At 41.2% G+C, this 24,553-nt stretch overlaps 1 protein-coding gene across 9 annotated transcripts in view; it reads right to left on the bottom strand.

Moving 5' to 3' along the window:
* Positions 1 to 24,553, bottom strand: part of LOC122936247 (sodium/calcium exchanger 1) — a 544,043-nt gene that overhangs the window by 55,801 nt on the left and 463,689 nt on the right. For 5 of the 9 annotated variants that reach the window (XM_044292345.1, XM_044292348.1, XM_044292350.1 and 2 more), the window contains 2 exons: positions 17,416 to 17,484; positions 5,020 to 5,150 (listed from right to left, as the gene is read on the bottom strand). In XM_044292345.1, coding sequence (XP_044148280.1) covers positions 5,020 to 5,150; positions 17,416 to 17,484 — 200 coding nt within the window. The remainder of the gene's footprint in view (positions 1 to 5,019; positions 5,151 to 17,415; positions 17,485 to 24,553) is intronic. The other 4 variants (XM_044292347.1, XM_044292349.1, XM_044292352.1 and 1 more) reach the window with 2 other exon arrangements.

Genomic DNA, 24,553 nt, shown 5'->3' with positions numbered 1-24,553 from the left:
ACAATTCTACAGCATTTATGCCATTCCTTTATTATTTCTACTAGAAGTTTATGAATGAATTGTGAGAAGCTTGCAGTAGAGGTAGAGATGGGTGTTACCAGTTGGGGGTGTGTCCCTGCACAGTCTGACACCAGCAGCACTGATTGGACAGTCAGACACACCCGCTACTGGTAGCCCAGCAGTACCTTTACCACAGACCGCTGGCAATTTATTTGTAAACTTCTGGCAGGAATAATACAGGAATGGCACAACATAGAGTCATAAAAACAAATGCTCTAGAATTGTTATTACATGGAGAATTCAAGTAGTTACTACAGCAGACATGTCAGAAGAGGTAACAGATCTTCTTTAAGAAGGTTCAGACGTTTTTGAGAGGCAGGGTTAAAAAAAAAAATCAGTCTTCAGGTTGTCATCTTCTGTTTTCTTTGAATCCTGTCATCTTATGGCTCATGTGCAGCTCGTATTTTATATTTATGATCTCCTGACCTCATAAACACTTATTTATTTTCATGCACATGGCCATACGTGTTTTTCTATTGGTATTTATTTTTTAATTTCTGTAGAAATGTCCTATCCTTGTCTGAAAAACAGACAATAGGACATGTTCTATCTTTAATGCAGGGCCGCAGAATGGATGAGCGGATACAGACAGCACACAGCGTGCTGTCCACATCTTTTGCGTCCACAACAAAATGGTCCTCAAAAAATGCGGAACGGATGCGGACTAAACATACGGCTGTATGCATAAGGCCTAAGCCATATTCTTATCAGTTTGATATGAATTGAGCTATGAGTGCTTATGAAGTCAGGAGATCATAGATAAGGGCTACACATGAACTGTCAGATTACAGGATTTAAAGAAAACAGAAACTAACAGCCTGCAAATAGACTGATTTTAAACCCTGTATCTCAGAAATGGCTAACATTTTTAATAAAGACCAATTGAAAAAATGATTTTTAGCCCAAAATGAGTAAAATGCAATCATACAAAATTGCCCCGAAGGTGTCCATAGCTTTTGTTTCTCGAAAAAATTCTACAGCAAAGTTATTTGATAGAAAACACATGCCAGGAGATGAGAGGTCCTCTTTAAAAACGTGGTTTGGCTACCTTAGTATTTAACTAAGACATCAGAAGGAATAAGGCTTCCGCTCAGTCTTCGGTGTATTTACCATGATAACTGTAAATCTATTTATTCCATTAAGAAACTGCACTCAGACTAATCAATACGATTGTGTTGTATCGCTATATATGGACCCAGATACAACCAGGCAAGGCAGAAACTTATAGCTTTCTCCATTTTCTCTTTATTGTCTTTGTTAGCAAAGAAAAAAAAAAGGCACAGAGGAAACTCTCAAGGTTATGATGCAATTATTGCTAAATTGATTTTTCTCTCTCTTTGGCGACTTTAGTAAAGGTTACGGATTATCTTGTATCTGTCCGGTGCCTCACTTTGTATAAAGCACACATGACTGACACGTGTACATGACTGCCATGTGAAATGTGTCATCCAAAACTGTATTCTCGGATTATAAGTGAATATTTACAATCACCATTCATGATGGAGATTAGTCATGCTTTACTGTATTATATACTGTACATTCATATTCTTACACAATGTATTTACTGTATATACTGAATGGATGACTCTGGTTCTTCTATAGATATCCTGCATGCACATTCAATTCCATCCTAATTCTTCTTCTTCCTGAGGCTGGTAGTAGATGAGGCAGCTGCCTCGTAGCCAGGGATATAGCTCATATGTCCTGTCATATTTAATGTTCATTTACAAGTGTTTGATCAGTTCAGTCAATACGTTAATTAAGAAGACGTGGCCATACTCTGAGGCAGGGCTTCTTTCAATGTTCCAGGAAAAACGACTTGAGATACAACGGATCAATTTTCATGTAACACAAATGTAATGCACACAATACTTTTGTAATTGCATGTAATTCAAAATTTTGAAATCTATCAGTATAGTGCCACATGCTGTTTGCCCTTTTTCTAAATTCTCTGTTCAGTTCACTGAGGTTGATATACATTCTCAGTTCCATCCTTCAACGGCCATCGGCTGTAGCAGAATGGACACGTCCCCCTAACAAGGCGCACACCCCCTGTGCTGCCAGCTTGAAATAAATCTAGCAGAACAATTGCATGTAAGATACAGGACTGGTCTTTTTTAGAAAGAGACTGTCGCCTACTATATGATACCACATTCTCATTTTTTACATTATTCATGGGATAACCCCTTTTTTGGAATCTACATACGTCTACAATTCTGTATGGAATAATTTCGTGGGATGTTTGTCTGGTTTAGAAAACCTCATTTTCATATACCCTACTAGGAAATTCTGCATTATGGGTGGAAGCCTGTTCCCCTTTAAAGACTCTGTTATCCTGATTTGAGTGGAGGTCATTTGTTGAAGGACTTCTCCTGCCCCGAATAAAATGGCCAGCCCACTGATTTGACTGAGAACTGTCAAATGCTAAATTTCTCCTGAGGTGATGCTGCAGGGAAATTAAACATTGGATTTGCAGGATTTCCAAAGAAACTGATTGCTGGGGGTCCCAGCAGGAGTGTACTTTCTGATCAATTTATGGTCAAGGGATCCTTCTAAGGAGCAGGGATTGCCCAAGGCTAAGAGCCCCTTTAAAATCTCTCCCTGGCGATTGGAGCTTCTTTTTTTTTGTTTGGTTGACAGCTGACCCACATGGAAAAAAACACACCAAGGGAACAGGAAACACTGTAGTCAGAAATAAGTCAAGGTCAAGGCAGGAAGAGTAAAAGCAATGAGATAAACAGTCCAAAGTAAAAGCAGGCAGCAAAGGCTTGATATGGAGGTCAGGCCCAGGTCAGTTCAAGCAGCAGAAGTTTAGAATGCAGGACAGAGGTTGGTATGCAGGCAGACAAACAAATACTATACACTTTTGCAGGGAACTAGCAAGCTAGACAACCTATTGTCCTCTCATAGGAGAAGGTGCTTTAAGTACCATGAGGTGGCCAGCCATAGGCTGGTGTGACTTAATGTGCACACGCAGTGTGCTGGAGGGAGCAGGTGCATGCCCTAAGGGCAGAGAAGAGAGGTCTTAGTGGCAAGAGCAGGTTACAGCCTGCCAGAAGGGGCAACACAGAAGACTCTGGCAGCCAGACCCACTATTAGGGAGCTGAAGAAGACTGGATGATGGAAGGGTGAACCCAGGAAGGCCGAGTTAGGTGTGCCTGCCTGGGACAGCTGAGCGGCGGCGGGCATAAGTAGCCAATATAACACAAGTCCCAATAAAAGGATGCATAAAATCATGCAGATAATACGGTAATCTCAAACTATGATTGGAAGAGGCATTGCAGAGATCGGTGGGGTCCCAGAAGAAAGGTGCACATACTTTTTAAGTAATATGTTGGACAGGGAACTACATGAAAACAAATGAAGTAATATTTGAATTCCTGTTTTAGAACTCAATCATCTGGACAAATCCTTACATGATTAAAATAAATGTAGCCGTAAATGTGTCTGACAAGTTCAGGAGGGGCTTTGTTTCAGTCCCTTTAGATGAACATAAAATATTAGTGCATTTTACGCTCAAGCATTTTTATTTTTAGTAATCCTCTTTATACATTGGTCCCTTAGGAACAACTGTTACTAAGCAATTCAGCCTTAGGCAAGAGTCTCTCTGTTGTAATACGTCTGGCTAGCTTAAATTAAATGTGGAAGCACCAAAGAGCAAAATACAGAGATAACAGCGCAAGTGCTTCAGAAGGCTGTCTATGACATCACTGCAAAATTACCATTCATACAGAAAGTACCTTGTAACCTGTAAATCTGTGGTAGCAAAATCCTAATTTCTGATGCTCATCTCCCTCCCTTCACTATATAATATTACTCAATTTCACAGACAGCTAACTATGCTACTGTCTGGATGGATGGCATATCACCTGCAAATTTCTGCTGTATTTCTAATGCACCCATTGATGTTGTTGTTGTGAGCGTTGTTGTGCTCTGACTCCATGAAGGGGGCACTCAGATGGTACTTTTCGTAAGAGGGATAGTTTGCACTACTGTTTATTGCGAGTACTCTGTGAGTCATTTTTAAAGGGGTTGTGCAAGAATGTGTTTTTTTGGCACCCCCCCCTGTAAAGGAAGCTTACTTACCTGGTTTGCGGAGCTGTCTCCCCGTCCATTGTCCTCCGGGCCTGCGATGCTCCGCTGAGCTCTCTCGCTGTAAACATCCGGTTTAACATCGCTGCAGCCCTTCCAGTGGTGAGCGGCTCCCCTTACGTCATGACATGGTCAAATATTTAAAGGGGATCTGTGCTCTGCTGCCAATTCTTGCACAACTCCTTTAAGGCCCTGCTTAAGGGGCACTGTAATGGCACTGTTCATGGGGGTACTCAGCTTATAGTTTTTTTTTATTTGCAGGCTGTATAAATAGGCATTACTGTGGCACTGGCAGTCTTGCTGTCATTACTGTATTTGGACATGGCCTGTATTAAAGGGGTTTTCCAAATGTTTTTTTACTGATAACCTATCCTCTGGTCATCAGTGTCTGATCGGTGGGGATCACACACCTGGGACATCGCTAATTATCTGTTTGAGAAGCCATCGTCGCTAGCAGTAGCGCTGCGGCCTTCTCTCAGCTCACCAAGTACAACACTGTACACTGTATAGCGGCTGTGCTTGGTATAACAGCCCACCCCTATTTATTTCAATGGATCTGAGCTGTGCCTAGGTCATGTGATTGATAAACGTAGGACTAGGGAAAGCTGAAGGAAGGCCGCAGAACTACTGCAAGCTCCTCAGCCTTCCCAAATAGCTGAGCGGCGGCGATTTCAGGTGTCAACTTAAAGGGGTTGTCCAGGATTGAAAAAAAATGTCTGCTTTCTTCTAAAAACCACACTTGTCCACAGATTGTGCGGCGGTATTTCAGTTCAGCCTCATTCACTTTTATAGAGCTGAACTGCAATACCAGACACAACCGATGGAAAAGTGTTCTAATCCACACAGACAACTGGGATATATTCCTACCTTGAACTCGTATGATTCTTCAATAATTATTTCAAGTTTTGTGTGTTCTCCTAGCACAGGTCGGCCCATTTCAGCTATACGTCGCTCCTCCTCTTCTTTACTAGTGAGTGGCTGTTTAACCTCATCTTCTTCTGTAAAAAAAACAAAGACAAGATTACTACCACTATATTCCGCAGCCAACATGTACAACCTACTGTAAGTCCTGGCAAAGAGAGGGCCATTACATCCAGCCATAAGGAAATGACAATGTTCAGTTATATTTATGTGAAAAGTGGACCTGTCACCTCTCCTGACATGTCTGTTTTAGGTAACTACTTGGATTCCTCTGTGTTGTGTCATTTCTCTATTAGTCCTGCTAGAAGTTTATAAATAAAGGTAACACCCAGTCAGACCTTTATTTATAAACATCTAGTAGAGATAACAGAAGAATGGCACAACACAGAGTCATAGATGCTGCGGAATTGTTATGGAAGGGGGATGCAAGCAAAGGTGACGGGTCCTCTTTAAGCATGGGGGGGTATATAAATACTCCAGGTATTCTATCACAATAAAAAAAAATTACAAAATAAAAATCATACAATTGATACACAATAAAAACACAGTAACTCTACAGCTAACGGAATGGATTAGCTATGACTCTTGGTGCACTGCACAGTTATGTATACGGCGATAAAGAGCCTGAGCTCAGCAGTCTCCTACGCTCCCTGCAAACTCTCTCAGCAGCAACACTGTCCCTAGTGCATGAGCAGCTTGTGAAATCACTCCCTATGCTCTGCCCACAGGCGGCAGTGACCGCGCGTAATCAGGGTGTTATAGGGCTCGGCCTAGCGGTAACATCACAGTGGGATTCTACCTGTGGATTGGCTGGCTGCACAGCATTATGGTTGATCTCACGTTCCTGGGCTTGGCTCTTCTACATTTACTTTCACTTTCGAACACGTGCAGCCACTATTTTAGGAAACCTGTTCAGTTACCATGAAGCGCGATGAGCTTTCGTATCAAATTCCACTTTGGATGCTTCACTTTGCTCAACATTAAACAGCAGTATAACCTGCCATTATCCACTGGTCTGCCCAGTACACCCAGACGCATGCCACTATGCCCATTCTGATTGGTGTATCACGGGTATACAATCCAACAGCTCAGACAGCACTTCAATTAATACTGGTGGATAGGTGTGCGCCTCGACGGGGATAGGTCCAAAATCCCCACTGCAGCGGATGATCCAAACCAAAGAAGATGGAGTCAGCACTGAAATGCATTTTATCTATTTTATTCCAGATGCAACGTCTCGGTCAGCAAAGCCTTTTTCAAGCCTGTTCTGGAATAAAATATTGCAGTTCTACATGGGCATCGGAGTGCCGCCTCCCTCTTCTTTGGTTTTCTGCATCCCAGGGTCATTTTTTACAATACACCTACTACATTTCTAATATTTCACTGTACGTGCTACTATCTTTATTTTGCATTTTCTCTCATTAATTATGGTAAATGAAGTGGCTTGTTAGGAGATGATTCCGTTTTATTTGATGTAACACTAAGCCTCGGTGAGTTATAGCTGAGACGGCTGGTAATTGTGAGGCTTAGAAGCGCTGGCATAGCGCGCAGCGGGAAGATGATTAAAGTGACCTCAGTATCCGAACTGTTTTTCATTAGGGTAATGAAGCCGTGGTGTGATGGGATTGTAACTGGAACATTATCACCTACACAGAAGGAGGGTCTGAACAGTTCAAGCGTTATCTACTTCTCGGGCCATTTTAAGTGAGTCTACATCGGGGAGCAGAGATTCCTCATGGTATGAACTTCCTGCAGCCTAAATTTGTTCATTGGAAATACAATGACCTCTGTGCCCAGAAGGCATTAAGAAGTATAGCTTTTATTATTATTTTTTAAAATAATTATTTGTCTCTACATACCACTGTGCTTCATGCATTCATGTAGTACCTAGAACTAGGACAGCATTTATATAAATCCCCCCTACCCCAGAACTAGTATGACAGTGACACTACAAAATTACACGGCATCACTTTGCCACTAACATAGAATGTAGTTTCCCACTTATGAATATATCTTGTGCTATTAACGTTTATTTGAGCATTTACCTTTAAGGGACTTTACTATAAAAAAAAAATTATCGCATATTAAAGAGGACCTGTCCCCACTCCTGACATGCCTGTTTCAATAGCTTCATGTATTCCCCATTTTAATAACAATTCAGGAGCATCTATTCTTATGACTCTATGTTGTGCCATTCCTTTATTATTTCTACTAGAAGTTATGGATGAATTACTAGCAGTCTGCAGTAAGGGTACAGAGGGGGGGTAACCAGTTGGGGTGTGCACATCTACAGACTCACTCTATCCAATGCTGCCATTTTCAGACTGTGCAGGTATACACCCCCAACTTGTTACCTCCCCTCTGTACCCTTACTGCAGACTGCTAGCAGTTAATTTATAACTACTGGCAGGAATAATAAAGGAACGGCACAACATAGAGCCATAAGAATAGATGCTCCAGAATTGTTATTGCATGGAGAATGCATGACACTATTAAAACAGGCATGTCAGGAGCGGTGACAGGACCTCTTTAACAGCCTATATGCAAATATTTTATGCATTTTTTTAATTACAAAAATGGGTGGATGTTCACTGGATATAATTTCCTGAAGTCACACCATGAATTGTACTTCCTGTCTTGGCTTCTAGTCTACTATTCCTCTTGTATTCTACTGCCTCTTTTGTTTGGATATTTAGCACGGCAAACAGCCTAGCCTGACTTTCGCAGTCGGACCATCACTGCAGCCAGAGAGTTAAAGGGGTTGTCTGGGCTTTTTCTATTGATGACCTATCCTTATGATAGTACAAGAAAATTTAGCACTAGCACATTCATAGTCGCAGGTGCACATCCATAAAGCTAGCATACAAGAAGCAAACAAAAACAGGTATGGCAGCACAAATTTTCACATACAAACAATAAAACTGGCAAATAGGGATCATACTAAATTAAAGTGGTATCATACCTACTGTAAATGAAAAAAATAGAAGCTCTTTGTGCACATTTTTGAGCAAGCGTGTGCCCATCTACCAGGCGTCAAGATGGCTTCCGTAGATGTGTACCTAACAGAAATGCCTCTCCTGGGCTTGACCTAAGCCTAAAATATTCAGGGTGGTGTAGGAACTAGCTACATTTATACTCTGCTCAGAAGCCTCAGGCAGATGGGTGGGAAGTGCTCAATCTAAAAGAGGCAGCTACCCTCAATATATATGGTAATACACTGCCCTGAACATTGTAGGCTTAGGTCAAGCCTGAATCACTATGCCCTTTCAATGTCATCCTTATCCTGGCTTCTTTCTCCCACTGATAGGAGCCCATTTCATATAAGGCCCTTATGCATACAGCACAGGCTGTACAGAGGCACAACAGAGTCTTTGTGGATCCAAATACTTGCAGTATTTACACATTATGGGCTATTCTCCTATAGAAGTGACATGTTCCCTTTAAAGAGATTCTTGCAGTTTTGAAACTGATCATCAAAATAGGTTGACATTTCCTGATCTGCGGAAAAGAACGGCATACAGATAACACAGGGTCACACCATTCGCAATGGGTGATGGTCACAGTGCACCTCCTCCCCCTCCCTGCACAATGACCTCTACACAAAACTATCAAACAGAATTCAGTTTTGATATGTCCATGTGGCAGCTGTAAAAGCATATCTGAACTGCTATTAACAGAGCAGACCTGCAGCTCAGGCAAGTTGTCTGCCCTATAGTCATGTACAAAATAATGAAATAAATTAAAAAATCGACAATAAGAAAATAAAAACAGATTACAAAAATAAATATCTGTTTGCAGCCTTTTTAATAAGACAAAATAAAGAATTTATATTTCTTTTCTCTTACAGGAAGAAGACATCTTCACAATGCTGAAGAATTGAACACAAATAATATGAGGATTGTATAACTCTTAATTAAACTGTGTCCATCATTTTATAGTCTTATATAAAGTTAATAAAAAAAATCACAATTCTGCAGGTTTCAGAGTTTAGTTTTTAGCAACTCCTGCTTGTTCGGTCTCTGCACAAAGCTTTTTGAGTGATTTCAGTTCTGGAAAGCTAATTTAACACACTATACAGTAACTTAAAGAGGTTTTCCAGTATTTTAATATATATGGTCTACTCTCAGAGTAGGCCCTCATTAACTGAATGGTGGGGTCTAGCATCCTAAGCCTCCACCCCTTCCCTAATCGGCACTGCAGTAACCAGCTCTGTCCACTTTACAATGGATGTAGCTGTGTAGTAAAAAAACTAAGGGCTCTTTCAGACGGGCGTTGCGGGAAAATGTGCAGGTGTGTTGCGGGAACACGCGCGATTTTTCCACGCGAGTGCAAAACATTGTAATGCGTTTTGCACTCGCGTGAGAAAAATCTTCTTCACAGAAGTTCGGGCTTGTGATCGGTGTTCTGTAGATTGTATTATTTTCCCTTATAACATGGTTATAAGGGAAAATAATAGCATTCTGAATACAGAATGCATAATAAAATAGCGCTGTAGGGGTTAAAAAAATAATAATAATAAGTCCAGTTTATCGCGCAGCCCGGCTTCTCGTCTGTCTCCTTTGCTGAACAGGACCTATGGTGAGCATTCATTGCAGGAACAGGACCTGTGGTGAGGTCACTCCGGTCATCACATGATCCATCACCATGGTAAAAGATCATGTGATGGATCATGTGATGACCGGAGTGACGTCACCACAGGTCCTGTTCAGCAAAGGAGACAGACGAGAAGTCGGGCTGCGCGACCAACTGGACTAAGGTGAGTTAAATTATATATATATTTTTTTTTTTTAACCCCTCCAGCGCTATTTTACTATGCATTCTGTATTCAGAATGCTATTATTTTCCCTTATAACCCTCCCGATCGTCTCCTAGCAACCGTGCGTGAAAATTGCAATTTTCACGCAACCCCATTCATTTCTATGGGGCCTGAATTACGTGAAACAAAGAGGAGCATGCTGCGATTTTCACACAACGCACAAGTGATGCGTGAAAATCACCGTTCATGTGAACAGCCCCATAGAAATGAATGGGTCGGGATTCAGTGCGGGTGCAATGCGTTCAACTCATGCATTGCACCCGCACAGAATTCTCACCCGTGTGAAAGGGGCCTAACAATTCCACTAATTGACAGCTAATCTTTAAGAGGTGTCTCTGACTACAAGCCTGTAGCCTGTTTTCATAAGAGCAAAATTGTAACTGCACCTCTATGATATAACTTAGACTGTATCTATCCCAGGACCTGAAAAAATACGTATAGCAGTGTTACAAAACTATTCGTGTTACCCTTTAAGCTTTCTTTACATTTGACATGGCTATCACTACTATACCCTGCAGTACTTGTACATTTGTGTCTACTGCTCCGAAATGGTCACAGCCCAACGCACAATATTTCAGTGAGAATGAGTGTAAACCAGCTGATGGAACAGGACCCAATTACAGCAAAAATATAGCAGGGCAGGGCAATGTTATAGACAGCAGTAGTGCTGTGCAATACTGTATATTTCTTGTAATATGCTTTTTCAGCTTATTAAGTAAAAATCTTACATCTGGTGATCAAGTAGCGTCAATGCTGGAGGCTTTAACATGTCAGGATGAGTTGTTTAGTTCTTTATCACTGGAGATGGAAAATTACCTGTAACTAATACCAAATGTGAAATCTTTGCTCTGTTCATTATTACTGACGAAACATATGTTGCTGTCTGGCTAGAAGCAGTTGGCTCGCTGCAGCACCACAAGCCAACCAAGGTTACAGCACTTGCTAATTTAGCACAGAAATTCTGTAAAAAGATGCTTTAACCCCTAGCGACGAAGACAATCTAACAAATTGCCTCAGGTAGCAATAAAGGCTGCACGCGGACAAGGCACCACAACGCTGCCATGACCCAGGGCGGTCCGGTAACATTCATCTACAAAAACCTCGTCTTTTCTATCTTTGATCCTACATGCAAACACTGCAACACATATTTTAATTTGATGTTTATTTCATTTTTTACACACATGGCTAATCCACCCCTTGAGGGTAGGGTTGTTGTTTTTTTATTCAGAATTTGTAGCCAAAATCAGGAATGGATCATAATTGAAAAAATGTATAAAGGAAAGATACGACTTGCTATTCCAAAACTGCATAAAAAAAAAAAAAAAAAAAAAAAAAAATGAACGTGTGGCCGTGCCCTTACGCTTTCTAAATTACCTCCTCATGACAGATGAATTCTACCGATTTTTACTTTGGTTGCTTTGCTGATCCTGAGGAAGGTGTAAAATCACTAAAAAATGTCACCAACACTCTCTTATCATCGAGGGAATCTGTGGCCAGCCATACATTTCCCCTGCAATACAAATGTAGTATCCCATGCCAACCATTCAGCCTTGGCTAATGGTGGAAGGTCCCTCTGATGTCAATATGCCGCAACAGGTTATACAGAAAAAGGGATGTATAATGGAAGGTTTGAGAATATTCTAATTTTATGTATTAGAATTCCTATTTATCAAGATCTCAGGTAATGGGAACTTTCTTGTCTTCATAGAGAGACTTAAAGGGGTTGTCTCACTTCAGCAAATTACATTTATCATGTTGAGAAAGTTAATACAAGGCACTTAATAATGTATTATGATTGTCCATATTGCTTCCTTTGCTGCCTTGATTCATTTTTCCGTCACATTATTCACTGCTTGTTTCCATGGTTAGGACCACCCTGCAATCCAGTAGCAGTGGTCGTGCTTGCACACCATAGGAAAAAGCACAGGTGGTGGATGGGAGCATACAAAGACACGCACTCGTACCAGCCTCCTTATGTCTACGCTGAAGCAGTGACTGTACCCCCTGGATACGGGCAGTGCATAATCTGATGGAAAAATTAATCAAGGAAGCAATATGGACAATAACAATACATTAGTAAGTGTATTGTGTTAGTGAGATAATCCCTTTAAAATCTGCCCTGGGACTAGTCCTGTTGAACAGCTGATGGGCTTGCTGCCATAAATCAGAGCCACCAACATGAGTTCTATTGGCAGGAGATGCTGACATTGTGCTGCTGCAGTAGACGAGCACCTTGCTAAAACGTTCCTGTGAACGCTCGTTCCCGACAGTCTGCCAATGTAAAGGTGCCGCAGACCACCCGATGAATGAGCAAAATGCTCGTTCATTGGGTGATCCAGTTCATGCAGGCACCTAAATTACAGTTTCTGGGCAGTAGATTGTGCTGTCTAAACATCTGCTGCCCAGAAACAAGGCAGCTGTATGGGGACGAGCGACCGCAATAGCGGCCCCTAGTTTTCATACTGTGAAGAGGATCCTCCATTGAGCCAGTAGCTGACTTCCCGACAATCTGCTGTTCACTACAATTTGTAAATGCACCTTTTCCTCATTCACACATCAGTGTTTTGGTCAATGATTTCCATCAGTGATTGTGAGCCAAAACCAGGATGGGAGCCTCGACAGAGATAAGGTATAAGGGAAAGATGCGCATCTGTTCTGTGTTTAGAGCCGCACCTGGCTTTGGCTCAAAGTCACTGATGGAAATCACTGACCGAATACTGACGTGTGAATGAGGCATAATGTGTATTCACCAAGATGTTTCAGCAAATGAATAAGAAAGTCTGAGATGTCCTAAAACAGCTTTCTGAGCGGGGCAACATTACCAATATAGATGCTTTCTGAGACCCAGAAGTGTTTGACGCTGTACTGGAAAGTTTTAAGGACCAAGGGAATATATTTTGTCTGCCTGATCCTCCTGTCCCCCAACATCATATATCAGGGGAGAGTTGCCTGACAATATACTAATGTGTATGTGCACCTAAAGGATGAGTTGGGGGAGCTCAGGCTCATAGCAGTTCTGCACTCATGTTGTATCATTAGGAGCATCACTATCCTCCTAAAGCATGAACATAGGGGGAGATTTATCAAGTCTTCTACGCCAGTGATGGCCATATGCCACATTTGGTGCATATTTTTGCGACATCTGGTCAAGTTTTATGACATTTATGAGCATCATTATTTTTAGAAGTGAAATGAAAAGTAGATCAGAATTTCAGATTAGAACTTGTACGCCATTTGGGACATTTAAAAAAAAATATCATTGGATTGTACTCATTTTGGGCTAAAAATCCTTTTTTCTATTGGTCTTTTTCAAAAATATGGCTTCCTTTTCTGTGTACAGAGTTGAGATGGTATAGTAGCTGGCTGTGGATTTTTTTTTCTTTTCTATCACCTGGGGAGCTGACAGGCTCCTTATCTCTGCTATCTGACATTATAAACCACTATTATAGTTTAGTTCTTATCTTACTGATCAGAATGTGGCTTAAATAAGTGTTTATGACCTCTCAGTTTAGAGATAAGGATGACCTGCACAAAGTGAAAGTCAGTCACACAGTGAGAAAAACAATTAACTCTTTGTGATAAAGGCAAATTGAAAAAAAAATAAAAGATTTTTAGCCAAAAATTAGTGAAATGCAATCATAAAATAAAAATAGCTTTCGAAGGTGACCATAGCCTTTAAAGGGGCTGTGTAACTGCAGCAAGTAGCATGTATTATGTAGAGAAAGTTATTACAAGGCAGTTACTAATGTATTGTGATTGTCCATATTATCTCCTTTGCTGGCTGGATTCATTTTTCCATCAAATCATACACTGCTCGTTTCCATGTTCACGGCCACCCTGCAATCCAGCAGCACTGGTCCTGCTTGTACACTATAGGTAAAAATGCCTCTAAGTTGGTTGAGACTGCAGGAGCGTACATGGGCTGGTGCTTCATCCTATAATGTGCAAGCACGACCACTTCTGCTGGATTGCAGAGTGGCCATAACCATGGAAATAAGCAGTGTATAATGTGATGGAAAAATGAATCCAGCCAGCAAAGGAGGCAATATGGACAATCACAATACATTAGTAAGTGGTTTGTATTAACTTTTTCTACATAATAAATGCTATTTGATGAAGTGACACAACCCCTAAGGCCTCTTTCACACGAGCCTGGCAGATTGGCTCCGGATGCGTTCAGTGAAACTCGCACTATTTTGCAAGCAAGTTCAATCAGTTTTGTCTGCGATTGCGCTCAGTTGTTCAGTTTTTTTCACGTGGGTGCAATGCGTTTTGATGCGTTTCACACGCGTCATAAAAAACTGAAAGTTTACAAACATCTCTTAGTAATCATTAGTGAAAAAGGGATTGCATTTTCACTGAAGCCCCGAACACTTCTATGGGGCCAGGGCTGCGTGAAAAACGCTGAATATAGAACATGCTGCGCTTTTCGCACAACACAGAACTAATGCATGAAAATGCTCATTGAATGGGTCAGGATTTAGTGCGGGTGCTATGCGTTCATGTCACACATTGCACCCGCATATGTCTACATCACATTGCACTTAATATATGCAAATATATTATTACTGTGCACCATTTCACAAATTTTGCACACCGTCACAAAGCAAAGCTTAAAACTGACACCAAAACCAATGCAAACGATAAACTCCCCCCCCATAGTTGTCAAAAAATTTAGGTCAAATAAGCAGTTGGTATTTACATGATTATAGTTATTATCTTAATAATTACTACTGTTCGTAAACACATCTCCCTGAGACATAATGGAGCCAAAATCTTCAACAAACATGAATACATTGTCCAAAAGAAGAATTGAGGCCCTAAAGAATGGATGGGTGGACATTGGTTGATTGTTGCTTCTACGTCATACTGTCGTATACTGTATATTACAAATCGAATTCTAAATATACTTATATACCAGGTACACTTATCAGAGTTTTTACAAACTAGCTTACATTCTTATTTATGTATTTATCACCAGGGATTAGAGACCGAAAGCACATATTCCACACAACGCACAATGAAATATAGAACCGCACTAACGTGCAGCCAGCTGATAAAGATTTCCAGTACTCCAAGCTTACCATGTTGAGGACTAGAGAATACCTTGCAAGTACATACAATGAGAAAACTGATCTTCTATAACTCATTTGATAACCTTATCATATATTTAATCCAATAATGCTAAATACATTTCAATATAGCATTCAAACAATGGACATTAACCACATCAATTTCCTCATTCCCCAGGAGTTACATACTAATGGAATGTGGTTCAAATGTGTGCATCCTAATAAGACGTTACAAGAGCTTTCCGGAACGCAGGGTTCCAAAGTTGCAGGGATGGCCTCTCTGGAACCTGGTCACGTGACGGTCCTCTTTTGAAAATCAAGCTTCTGCTGACAACAGGTCTAGGGATGAGCGAATCGACTTCGGATGAAACGCTTGCTCCGTACAGTATTCAAACGAAGTATTATGCGATTCGCTCATCCCTAATCATGACCCTTACCAGGTTTCTGGCCTAGCTATGGATGGGTCATAACTTTCACTGCTCATTGGGCCACAACTACTACTCTCCCTGGAGCATGCGGATGGATTCAGGAATTTGTGCATGTGCCACGGAGAGGAATATTTCTGGCCCATCCACAGCAGAAGTGACGTCTCATCCATGGCACATCCCAGAAACCTGGTACAGGTAGTGATGTTGGTTGAAGTATGATTTTCAGAAGAGGAGCATCACATTATCGGTTCTCGAGCATCCGATACACTTAACTTTAGGTAAGTATTTTACAATATTTCTTCTACGGGCAAGCTATATGTAATTAAGGTAGGTTTCGGGGACCCGCTAGGTCCAAGAGAACCCCTTTAAACTTTTTTTTTTTAAACTAAAATCCTGTGACTGTACATAACAAACTTGCATTATTTGTGGGTGTTTTTCTCTCCTCTACATCTTTCTCTTAAAGGAACATTAAACCTAGAAATGAACGATGAAAGTACAGAGGAGATAATCTTGCCGCTACGATTTGTCAGTGAAATTGTAGAAATCCTGCAGAGAACAAAGGGATTTGTTTCCTGCTGATCTCTTCCATTTTAGGCTGGGAAATAGCTGAGAGGTGGGGTTTAGTCATGGGGCAGAGATTAGTGATCTTTTTGACTTACTGCAGACTGAAGAGCAGGGGGATGCTTCAGCCAGCTGTCTTACAACCAGACACAGGATAGTGAGTATTGGGGATATGGATGACCTCCTGAGACACAGAGAATTATTTATGTATTATATATGTCTAGTTTTAACTGGAAGAAAGGAAGGGCAGTGATTTTTTAAATAATTTTGCACATTCTATATGTTTAGCATTTCTTCAACTAAATGTCTGAAGAAGAATGGGATCAATACGGCATCCTAAGAAGGGGAAGCTACAAATGCTATCATGATGACCTACATCAAATTCTCTTACCAAGCTTTTTTCTTCTGATCTTACAGCATGAAATATAGTATTTTGCTCCTTTTTTAATGATTGCTTGTCTTGACAGTTCAAAGATATTGGTTTGCTCCCATGCCACCAGAGGCGAATACAGATAGCAAAACTCACTTATAAGTCATGCATTCACCCACTGGATCAGAAGGTTTGTAAATATGGCGCTTGTTCTGAACATCACATTTCTCAATGTATTTACATTTAATAACTGGAATAAATGCATTGATAAATCTCACCCATACAGCTCTACGTCTCCTGCTTCCCCTCATATAGCATATCATAAAAGTGACTGCCTGCAGCCACCACTAGGAGGAGCTCAGCACACAGGAATGTATACAGCTACCATTAACCTGAATTCTGAGCTTCTCTTGTAATGGCTGCAGGTAAATGCTGTGGACCTATGCTTGGAATAATCAAAATAAGTCCAGCTGTGGCTCTGTCTGTCACCATAGTAAATACAGCAGTTTAGAAGCTCTAGGTTGTCAACCTAAACACAGTGCACTCTTATGGGTATAGTTGTCTATTTACCCAAAACTACTTGGAGGACTACTCCAATATACAACATAAGACACCAAATAGTGATCGCGATGAGTTTCGCTAACATGACTTCTCATCAATTATTCTTGAGAAACATATTGAACCAATTACTATGCCCCAAAGCCTCAAATGACTGGGGAATAAGGGGAAGCTTACAAATTTACAGTGAGCAATGGTTATATGTGAAGACCTCAGACTCTCAGCAATTACATATAAGCTACTTATCCAAACTTTGAATGCATATTGTCCTTGTGAATACTTTATACTCACCTGCCAATGTACTGTGTGCCTGCTTCCATCTCAATATTAATCTACCACAATGTCTGCCACAATAACTGTACCTTACATGATTGAGATTTTAGCTCTCCAAAATTGAGATCTTGTTTTTTGCATTTAGCAGTGAGTTACTCATAAAAACATGAAAAAATGATACTGTAAACGTATTAATGTGTTAGGCGAAGGACACTTCACTCTTGAGTTAATATGATTAAATTCTCAGCAACCACATGTATATACCTGTAAAGGTGATTACTGACGATGGCATAGGACGGTCTCTAGATTGAACCCTCCTGTAGACCGCTTTACCTAATGAAGTACCAATGAAAATAAAAAGCAGATTTGATAAGGGCTGTGGTAGACTTATTGGGTGTTGTTAGTGGAACCTCAACACATATCACGAGCATTCTTAGATTATTTTAAGCATAATGCCAGAGTGAACAATTCTTAAGGTGGCTAAACTCAGTAGGCTAAAGTTGATCAAAATGGACAATTTTAACCAACCAGATTGTTAGGTGAAATTTAAAAACGAAGAACATCATCATCTGGAAAAAAGTTGGCTGCATTAAAAATTTTCACCCGAAAGCGATAGTACTTGACTATATTTAAGGACGTTACACAATCATTCACACAGTGAAAGGTGGTTGGTCCTTCACCAATGCCACTTAACATCTACGGCCATTTTGAATGACTGTAATGACCACTGTAGACTAGAAGGTTTTCATAGGGAGAAAGGGATACTGTTATATTGGACATAGTAGATTATATTCAAGATTCAACATGGTCTTCTGTACGTGGTCTGAGCTTTTAGGTGGGTTGCGCTGCAAAAAGATTTGTACGGCCTACATAAAAACAGATTTATAGTATATTTTTTAAAGGATAACTGTCATATTTTTATTTGTTTTGCTAAAGTGTAGGGCAAGTGATAGGTAACAATTTAGCAATAGACTTTATTTAGCCAAAACGTTTATTTTTGGTAGAAAACTGGGGCTGAAATGGCCCTTAGCAGCACTCTTCAAATGTGCGTTGCTAAGGGCCATCTGTCCCCTATTAGCAAAGGGGAGACGGGCTGTGCAGACGCTGTGCTTCCCTGGGAGACAGAAGGCTGGGCACAGGAGTCTTAGCAGTTAAAATTACATTTATAATCCCCCTTTCTGCAATATAATGCTCCGTTACATTCAATGACCTGCGATCCCTGTGATAATAATTCATGAAGCAGCTGCCGGAAGTAGAAGCACTGTGCGCAGTGAGCCGGCTGCTGCTTGATGAATTATTATCACAGGGATCGCAGGTCAGTGAATGTAACGGAGCATTAGATTGCATAGAAAGGGGGATTATAAATGTAATTTTAACTGCTAAGACTCCTGTGCCCAGCCTTCTGTCTCCCAGGGAAGCACAGCGTCTGCACAGCCCGTCTCCCCCTTGCTAATAGGAGATGGATGGCCCTTACCAACGCTCTTTTGAAGAGTGCTGCTAAGGGCCATTTCAGCTCCAGTTTTCTACTAAAAATAAATGTTTTGGCTAAATAAAGTCTATTGCAAAATTGTTACCTATCACTTGCCCTACACTTTAGCAAAAAAAAAAAAAAAATATGACAGTTATCCTTTAAGTTATGATATAACTGCTGCCTAAGTTGAGAATAGGAAACCTCTCTGTGTTGTAAATACGACAGTGGGCATGGAAAATGGAAGAACCTGAGTAGTTTAATTCAATTAGGTAGGAATTTTCAGCTAAGGTTGCTGCCATTTAAAACAATAAGTTAGGAACACATCTGGTCTAAATTACAGATATTGTTGGCCATCTAAGAAGAAAATTCATTCTATTTTTGAAAGATCACTTTTTTTTAGAGATGTAAAATCAACGCAGTCTGAGAAAAAAAAGGGAATACAGGTACAATTATTTCCCTTTAACTTTAAAACTAATCAAAAGATGCATGGAAAGCATGATATAGACTACAGTCCTTCACTTTAAATGGTGAAAGTATTTGCTGACTAGTTTGTTGACACAGAAATAACATATGCTACTGAATCTGTATTAAAGTGGTGGGTCATATTTTGGTATGTTTTTATATCATTAGTGGGGGGTACTTGAACTTGTATGAGATTGATCCTTTCAATTTCCATAGGAGCTCTTAAAAAAATTTGAATGTGATTGGTTGCTATGGGCAACTAAGCCACTTGGCGTTTGCACAAGTTTCGATAAATCTCCCCCTTTATCTGTAGTGATACATTTCTTAGCACTACATAATATTCTGAACCTGCAGAGACATAGGTTCAAAAGGGAGTCTGTCACCATGAAATTCAGTGTTGAACCAAATGAGCAGTCAAGTGCACCAGAGATGGGCCCATGCCAATCTGTGCACCCTTGCTCCTCGTGCTGCCTCTGCCAGCCCCTCCCTCTGCTTCTTGACTGACAGGTCCAGGTTCCTTTATAACATCCCCTCTGGCCCTGTCAATCAAAAAGGAGAGGGGCTGGCAGGGAAAGCAGGAGGAGCAAAGGTACACTGAGTGGTTTGGGTCGGCCCTTGGTGCATTTAAAGGGGTCCTCTGACCTAGCAGCCGACTTAAACCATGCTCGTAATGTGTGCCAAATAAAAAAAGAAAGCAGTTACCTGTCCACAGCCCCACAGCTCAAACAGTGCAACTCTTTTCCCAACTGCTTTGGGTTCCCACCAGTGGCTTGGTCTCGTAACTGCTGCAGCCAATCACTGGGATCAGTGGTCACATGTGCTAAAACCTCACATCACTAGCGGTTCTAGAAAATGTGACCCCAGAGTGAGTAATTGGTTGCAGAAGTCATGGAACTAATCTATTTCCAGCCCAGTGGAGAGCTGAAGTGGCCAGAAAGTGTGTCAATGGCTGAAATGGCAGGACTGTGGATAGGTGAGTGAATCTTATTTTTTTTTAGGGGGGGGGGGGGAGGACACAATAAGCAGGGGTTTAAATCAGTGCCTAGGCTGGACAAACCTTTTCACTGCTCATTTGCATATGTTTTTTCCACCACAAGGAAGCAATGGATGAATAACTAAAAGGTAACATTACATTGAGGTGAGCTAGTCCTACCAGGCATCGTGGCTGGTTTAACTGTGAATTACCTGGTGACAGATTTCTTTTAATGCACGCTGACTATCTGTGTTAATATTGTGCTCAGTTTATAAAAGTATGCAGTGAGCTCCTAAGCTCCCTCTAGTGGCTGGTGAAGGTAGCCAGTATGTTTCATTTAAAATTTGTCAGTGCTGGAGAATTTGTGCTTTGCATCAGATAAACTGAGCTCCAGCTGTTGTAAAAAAAAAAACATTAAAAACTAAATCACCACATAATTTTAAATAAACAAAAAAATGGTTGTTAAACGGGGTGTCTGCTTTTTACTATTGATGACCTATCCTACCAATATCAGATCAGCTGGTTGAAGAGAAGGCAGCACTCGTATGAAAGCCGCAGCAATAACAGAGGTGAGCTGGAGTAATTACAAATATGGCGTCCCCATTCACTTCTATTGTACTTCTTCCTGTTCAAGTGTATTCTACAGAGTAGTCCCACAGAAATAAATGGGGACGCCATACTTGTAATTACACCTGCTCACCACTGCAATTGCTGCAGCGACCAGGTAAACAGAGCAGAGAAGGCAGCTCTCATACAAGCACTGTGTTCTCTTCAAACAGCTGATCCGCAGGGGTGGCGGGAGCTGGATCCGCAGTTCTGATATTGATGATCTATCCTGAGGGCAGGTCATCAGTACTAAAAAGTGGACAACCCCTTTATGGTGGATATTTCCTTTAAGTGAAAAGGAACTTCATTCTATTGTTAGAGTTCCACTCATGATATTTCTCTATAAAATAAAAATGGGCATCTCATTGGTAATACTGGAAGAATATTGATAATAGAGTCCATTCTCACACCCTATTTAGTTTTCCAAGATATTGACTCCATGTAACACTGCTGGAATTGTTCTCCTTTCTTCTTTTTTGTAAAAATGGGACACAGAACAGGATTAAAACAAGTCACATACCCCTGGGTAAAGGATTTTCTGGGTTGTCCTCCTGTGGTTTTCTTGTTACATCTCTAGTTTTTATTACTGAGACTTTTGATTGCAAATAGTACATTTATAGAATGTCTGCTTAAAAAATAAAAATAAATAACAGGCTGCTGATGCTCGTAGATAATCTAAATTAATAGTGTTTTATACCTGACGTCTCATATTTAACATTCGATAATAATACAGGATTGGCTTCTCCGAGCTAGACAAATGAAATATAGCCAATAATGTAATGAAGGACTATCCTCTCTCTTGTCAAAATATGGGAGTTAAACATTGCGAATTCTTTTACCATAATGAAATCACATTTTTATTATTCTCTGCTTCATCCAAGTTTTCAGTTCGTGCACCTGCTGAGCCGAGCTATGATCAGTAATTCCAAAAAAAGACATATATCGACATAATATACAAAGAAAATTGAATATCATTCTAAAATACACTATAATACCAACTGCACCGATCCTAACTGACAGCCTGGTTTTGCTCCCATTTTACATGAGCTGAACTCAAAGATCTGAAACATTTTCTACATACACAAAAGACCTATTACTCTCAAATATTGTTCATAAATCTGTCTAAATCTGTATTAGTGAGCACTTCTCCTTTACCGAGATAATCCATCCCACCTCACAGGTGTGGCATATCAAGGTGCTGATTATACAGCATGAATATTGCAGAGCTGTGCCTTAGACTGCCCACAATAAAAGGCCACTCTGAAATGCGCAATTTGATCACACAGCACAATGCCACAGATGTCGCAACATTTGAGGGAGCATGTTATTGGCATGCTGACTGCAGGAATGTCTACCAGAGCAGTTGCCCGTGCAATGAATGTTCATTTCTCTACCATAAGCCGTCTCCAAAGGCGTTTCAGAGAAATTCACAGTACATCCAACCGACCTCACAGACGCAGACCACGTGTAACCACACCAGCCCAGGACCTCCACATCCAGCATGTTCACCTCCATGATCGTCTGAGACCAGCCACCCGGACAGCTGCAGCAATAATCGGTTTGCATAACCAAAGAATTTCTGCACAAACTGACAGAAACCGTCTCAGGGAAGCTCATCTACATGCTCGTCATCCTCATCGGGGTCTGGACCTGACTGCAGTTTGTCGTCGTAAGCGACTTGAGTGGGCAAGTGCTCACATTCGATGGTGTCTGGCACGTTGGAGAGGTGTTCTGTTCACGGATGAGTCCCGGTTTTCACTGTTCAGGGCAGATGGCAGACAGCGTGTGTGACGTTGTGTGGATGAGCGGTTTGCTGACGTCAACGTTGTGGATCGAGTGGCCCATGGTGGCAGTGGGGTTATGGTATGGGCAGACGTATGTTATGGACAATGAACACAGGTGCATTTTATTGATGGCATTTTGAATGCACAGAGATACCGTGGCAAGATCCTGAGGCCCATTGGTGTGCCATTCATCCATGACCATTACCTCATGTTGCAGAATGAGAATGCATGGCGCATATTGCACGGATCTGTACACAATTCCTGGAAGCTGAAAACATCCCAGTTCTTGCATGGCCAGCATACTCACCAGATATGTCACCCATTGAGCATGTTTGGAATGCTCTGGATCGGCATATACAACAGCGTGTTCCAGTTACTGCCAATATTCTGCAACTTCGCACAGCTATTAAAGAGGAGTGGACCAACATTCCACAGGCCACAATCAACAACCTGATCAACTCTATATGACGGAGATGTGTTGCACTGCGTGAGGCAAATAGTGCCCCCCCCAGAGTGGCCTTTTATTGTGGGCAGTCTAAGGCACAGCTGTGAAATATTCATGCTATCTAATCAGCACCTTGATATGCCACACCTGTGAGGTGAGATGGATTATCTCGACAAAGGAGAAGTGCTCACTAACACAGATTTAGACAGATTTGTGAACAATATTTGAGAGTAATGGGTCTTTTGTGTATGTAGAAAATGTTTCAGATCTTTGAGTTCAGCTCATGCAAAATGGGAGAAAAACCGAAAGTGTTGCGTTTATATTTTTGTTCAGTGTAGAAACAGTCAGCAAGCATGAGGTCAGAAACATTTCCTCAGCAGTGTAACACAGTTAGCCCAGCCTAGATCAGAATACTATACAGTACCTGAACACTCCCAGAATAGATTGTGTAGATGAAGCCAAGGACAGTACATCTCACTTCACTGCGCATGCACAATGAAGCAAGGTGCACTGCTTCCAGCTTCATCTGCATAATGTGCATGCGTTCAAAGCAGCCAGACTCCCTTCCCAGACTCATCTCAGATAATATATGGGTTCATTTACAGTAGCATGTTTAGAAGGCTAAACCTCAGCTGCATGACAACATGCTGGTGGTTTAGTGGTCCCAAAACTACCGTCTGTCACCTCCAAAATCAGTTACAAAGCAAGCATACCACCATATCAGTGTGGTGAAGGATGGTGCACCAAATAGAACGGCCAAGCCCACGGTGAAAAGAATACCTTATCTGTATACAAATAAAGAGAATAGTTTCTCCTTAACCTACACAAGGGTGGACTTTACCACCACACAATTAAATTCTTGGGGTCTCAGAGATCATGGTTTCCCCTTGATGGACACGAACAGTTGGCCCAAACCCCCCCCCCCCCCCCAAAAAAAATGAAAAAACTAAAGGGGCGGTAATCTGTTCAACCAGTCTAGATGGGCCCAGAGGGGAGGGGGCTCTTTTGAGCTGTAGTGCAGAAGAAGTGACCAGTTTGCACTGCTGAGAGTGGTGTTCACTGGGCCGAATTGGGTGGAGCTTATATGTGTGACGGAGACTCTAAGATATAACTTTGCTTGGGGCCTCAGAAATGCCAAATCCACACACGCACCTACCCTACATGGTGGTATGCTTACTTTAAAGCTGATTTTAGAGTTGACAGACTCCCTTTACAAAGCATGGCAGTTCTGGACTATAATACAAGCTGCAACTCAGTACAGAATCAGTCAAAGAAAAGTTATAAAAGCAATATATTTCCAAAGTGACTTCTTAAGGTAGAATCTATTTATCTAAGTGAACGTTCAAATGTTCTTCAAAGTTTGTCATAAGTTTTAAAGGGGTTGTCCCATTACAAGAGATTATCCTCTATCCACAGAATAGCAGATCATTGTTTCACAGGTGGGGCTCTGACCGGTGGGGCCTCCAATTATCACCTGAATGGGGGCCTGTGTTACCTGTTTGAATGGAGCAGCAGACAGACAAGCGTGCCCACTGTCTCATTCAACTCTACGGGACTAACAGAGAAAACCGAACACTTGTACTCTGCTACCCCCAGCCATCCTATAGAGCAGCAGACATGTATGCATGTATGCCTCTCCACTCAAACAGGGTAACAGTAGG

The sequence above is a fragment of the Bufo gargarizans genome, chromosome 4 (genome assembly GCF_014858855.1).
Source record: "Bufo gargarizans isolate SCDJY-AF-19 chromosome 4, ASM1485885v1, whole genome shotgun sequence".
Lineage (NCBI taxonomy): Eukaryota > Metazoa > Chordata > Amphibia > Anura > Bufonidae > Bufo > Bufo gargarizans.
The sequence above is the reverse complement of the archived record's forward strand: the minus strand, read 5'-3'. Positions and strand labels throughout refer to the sequence as shown.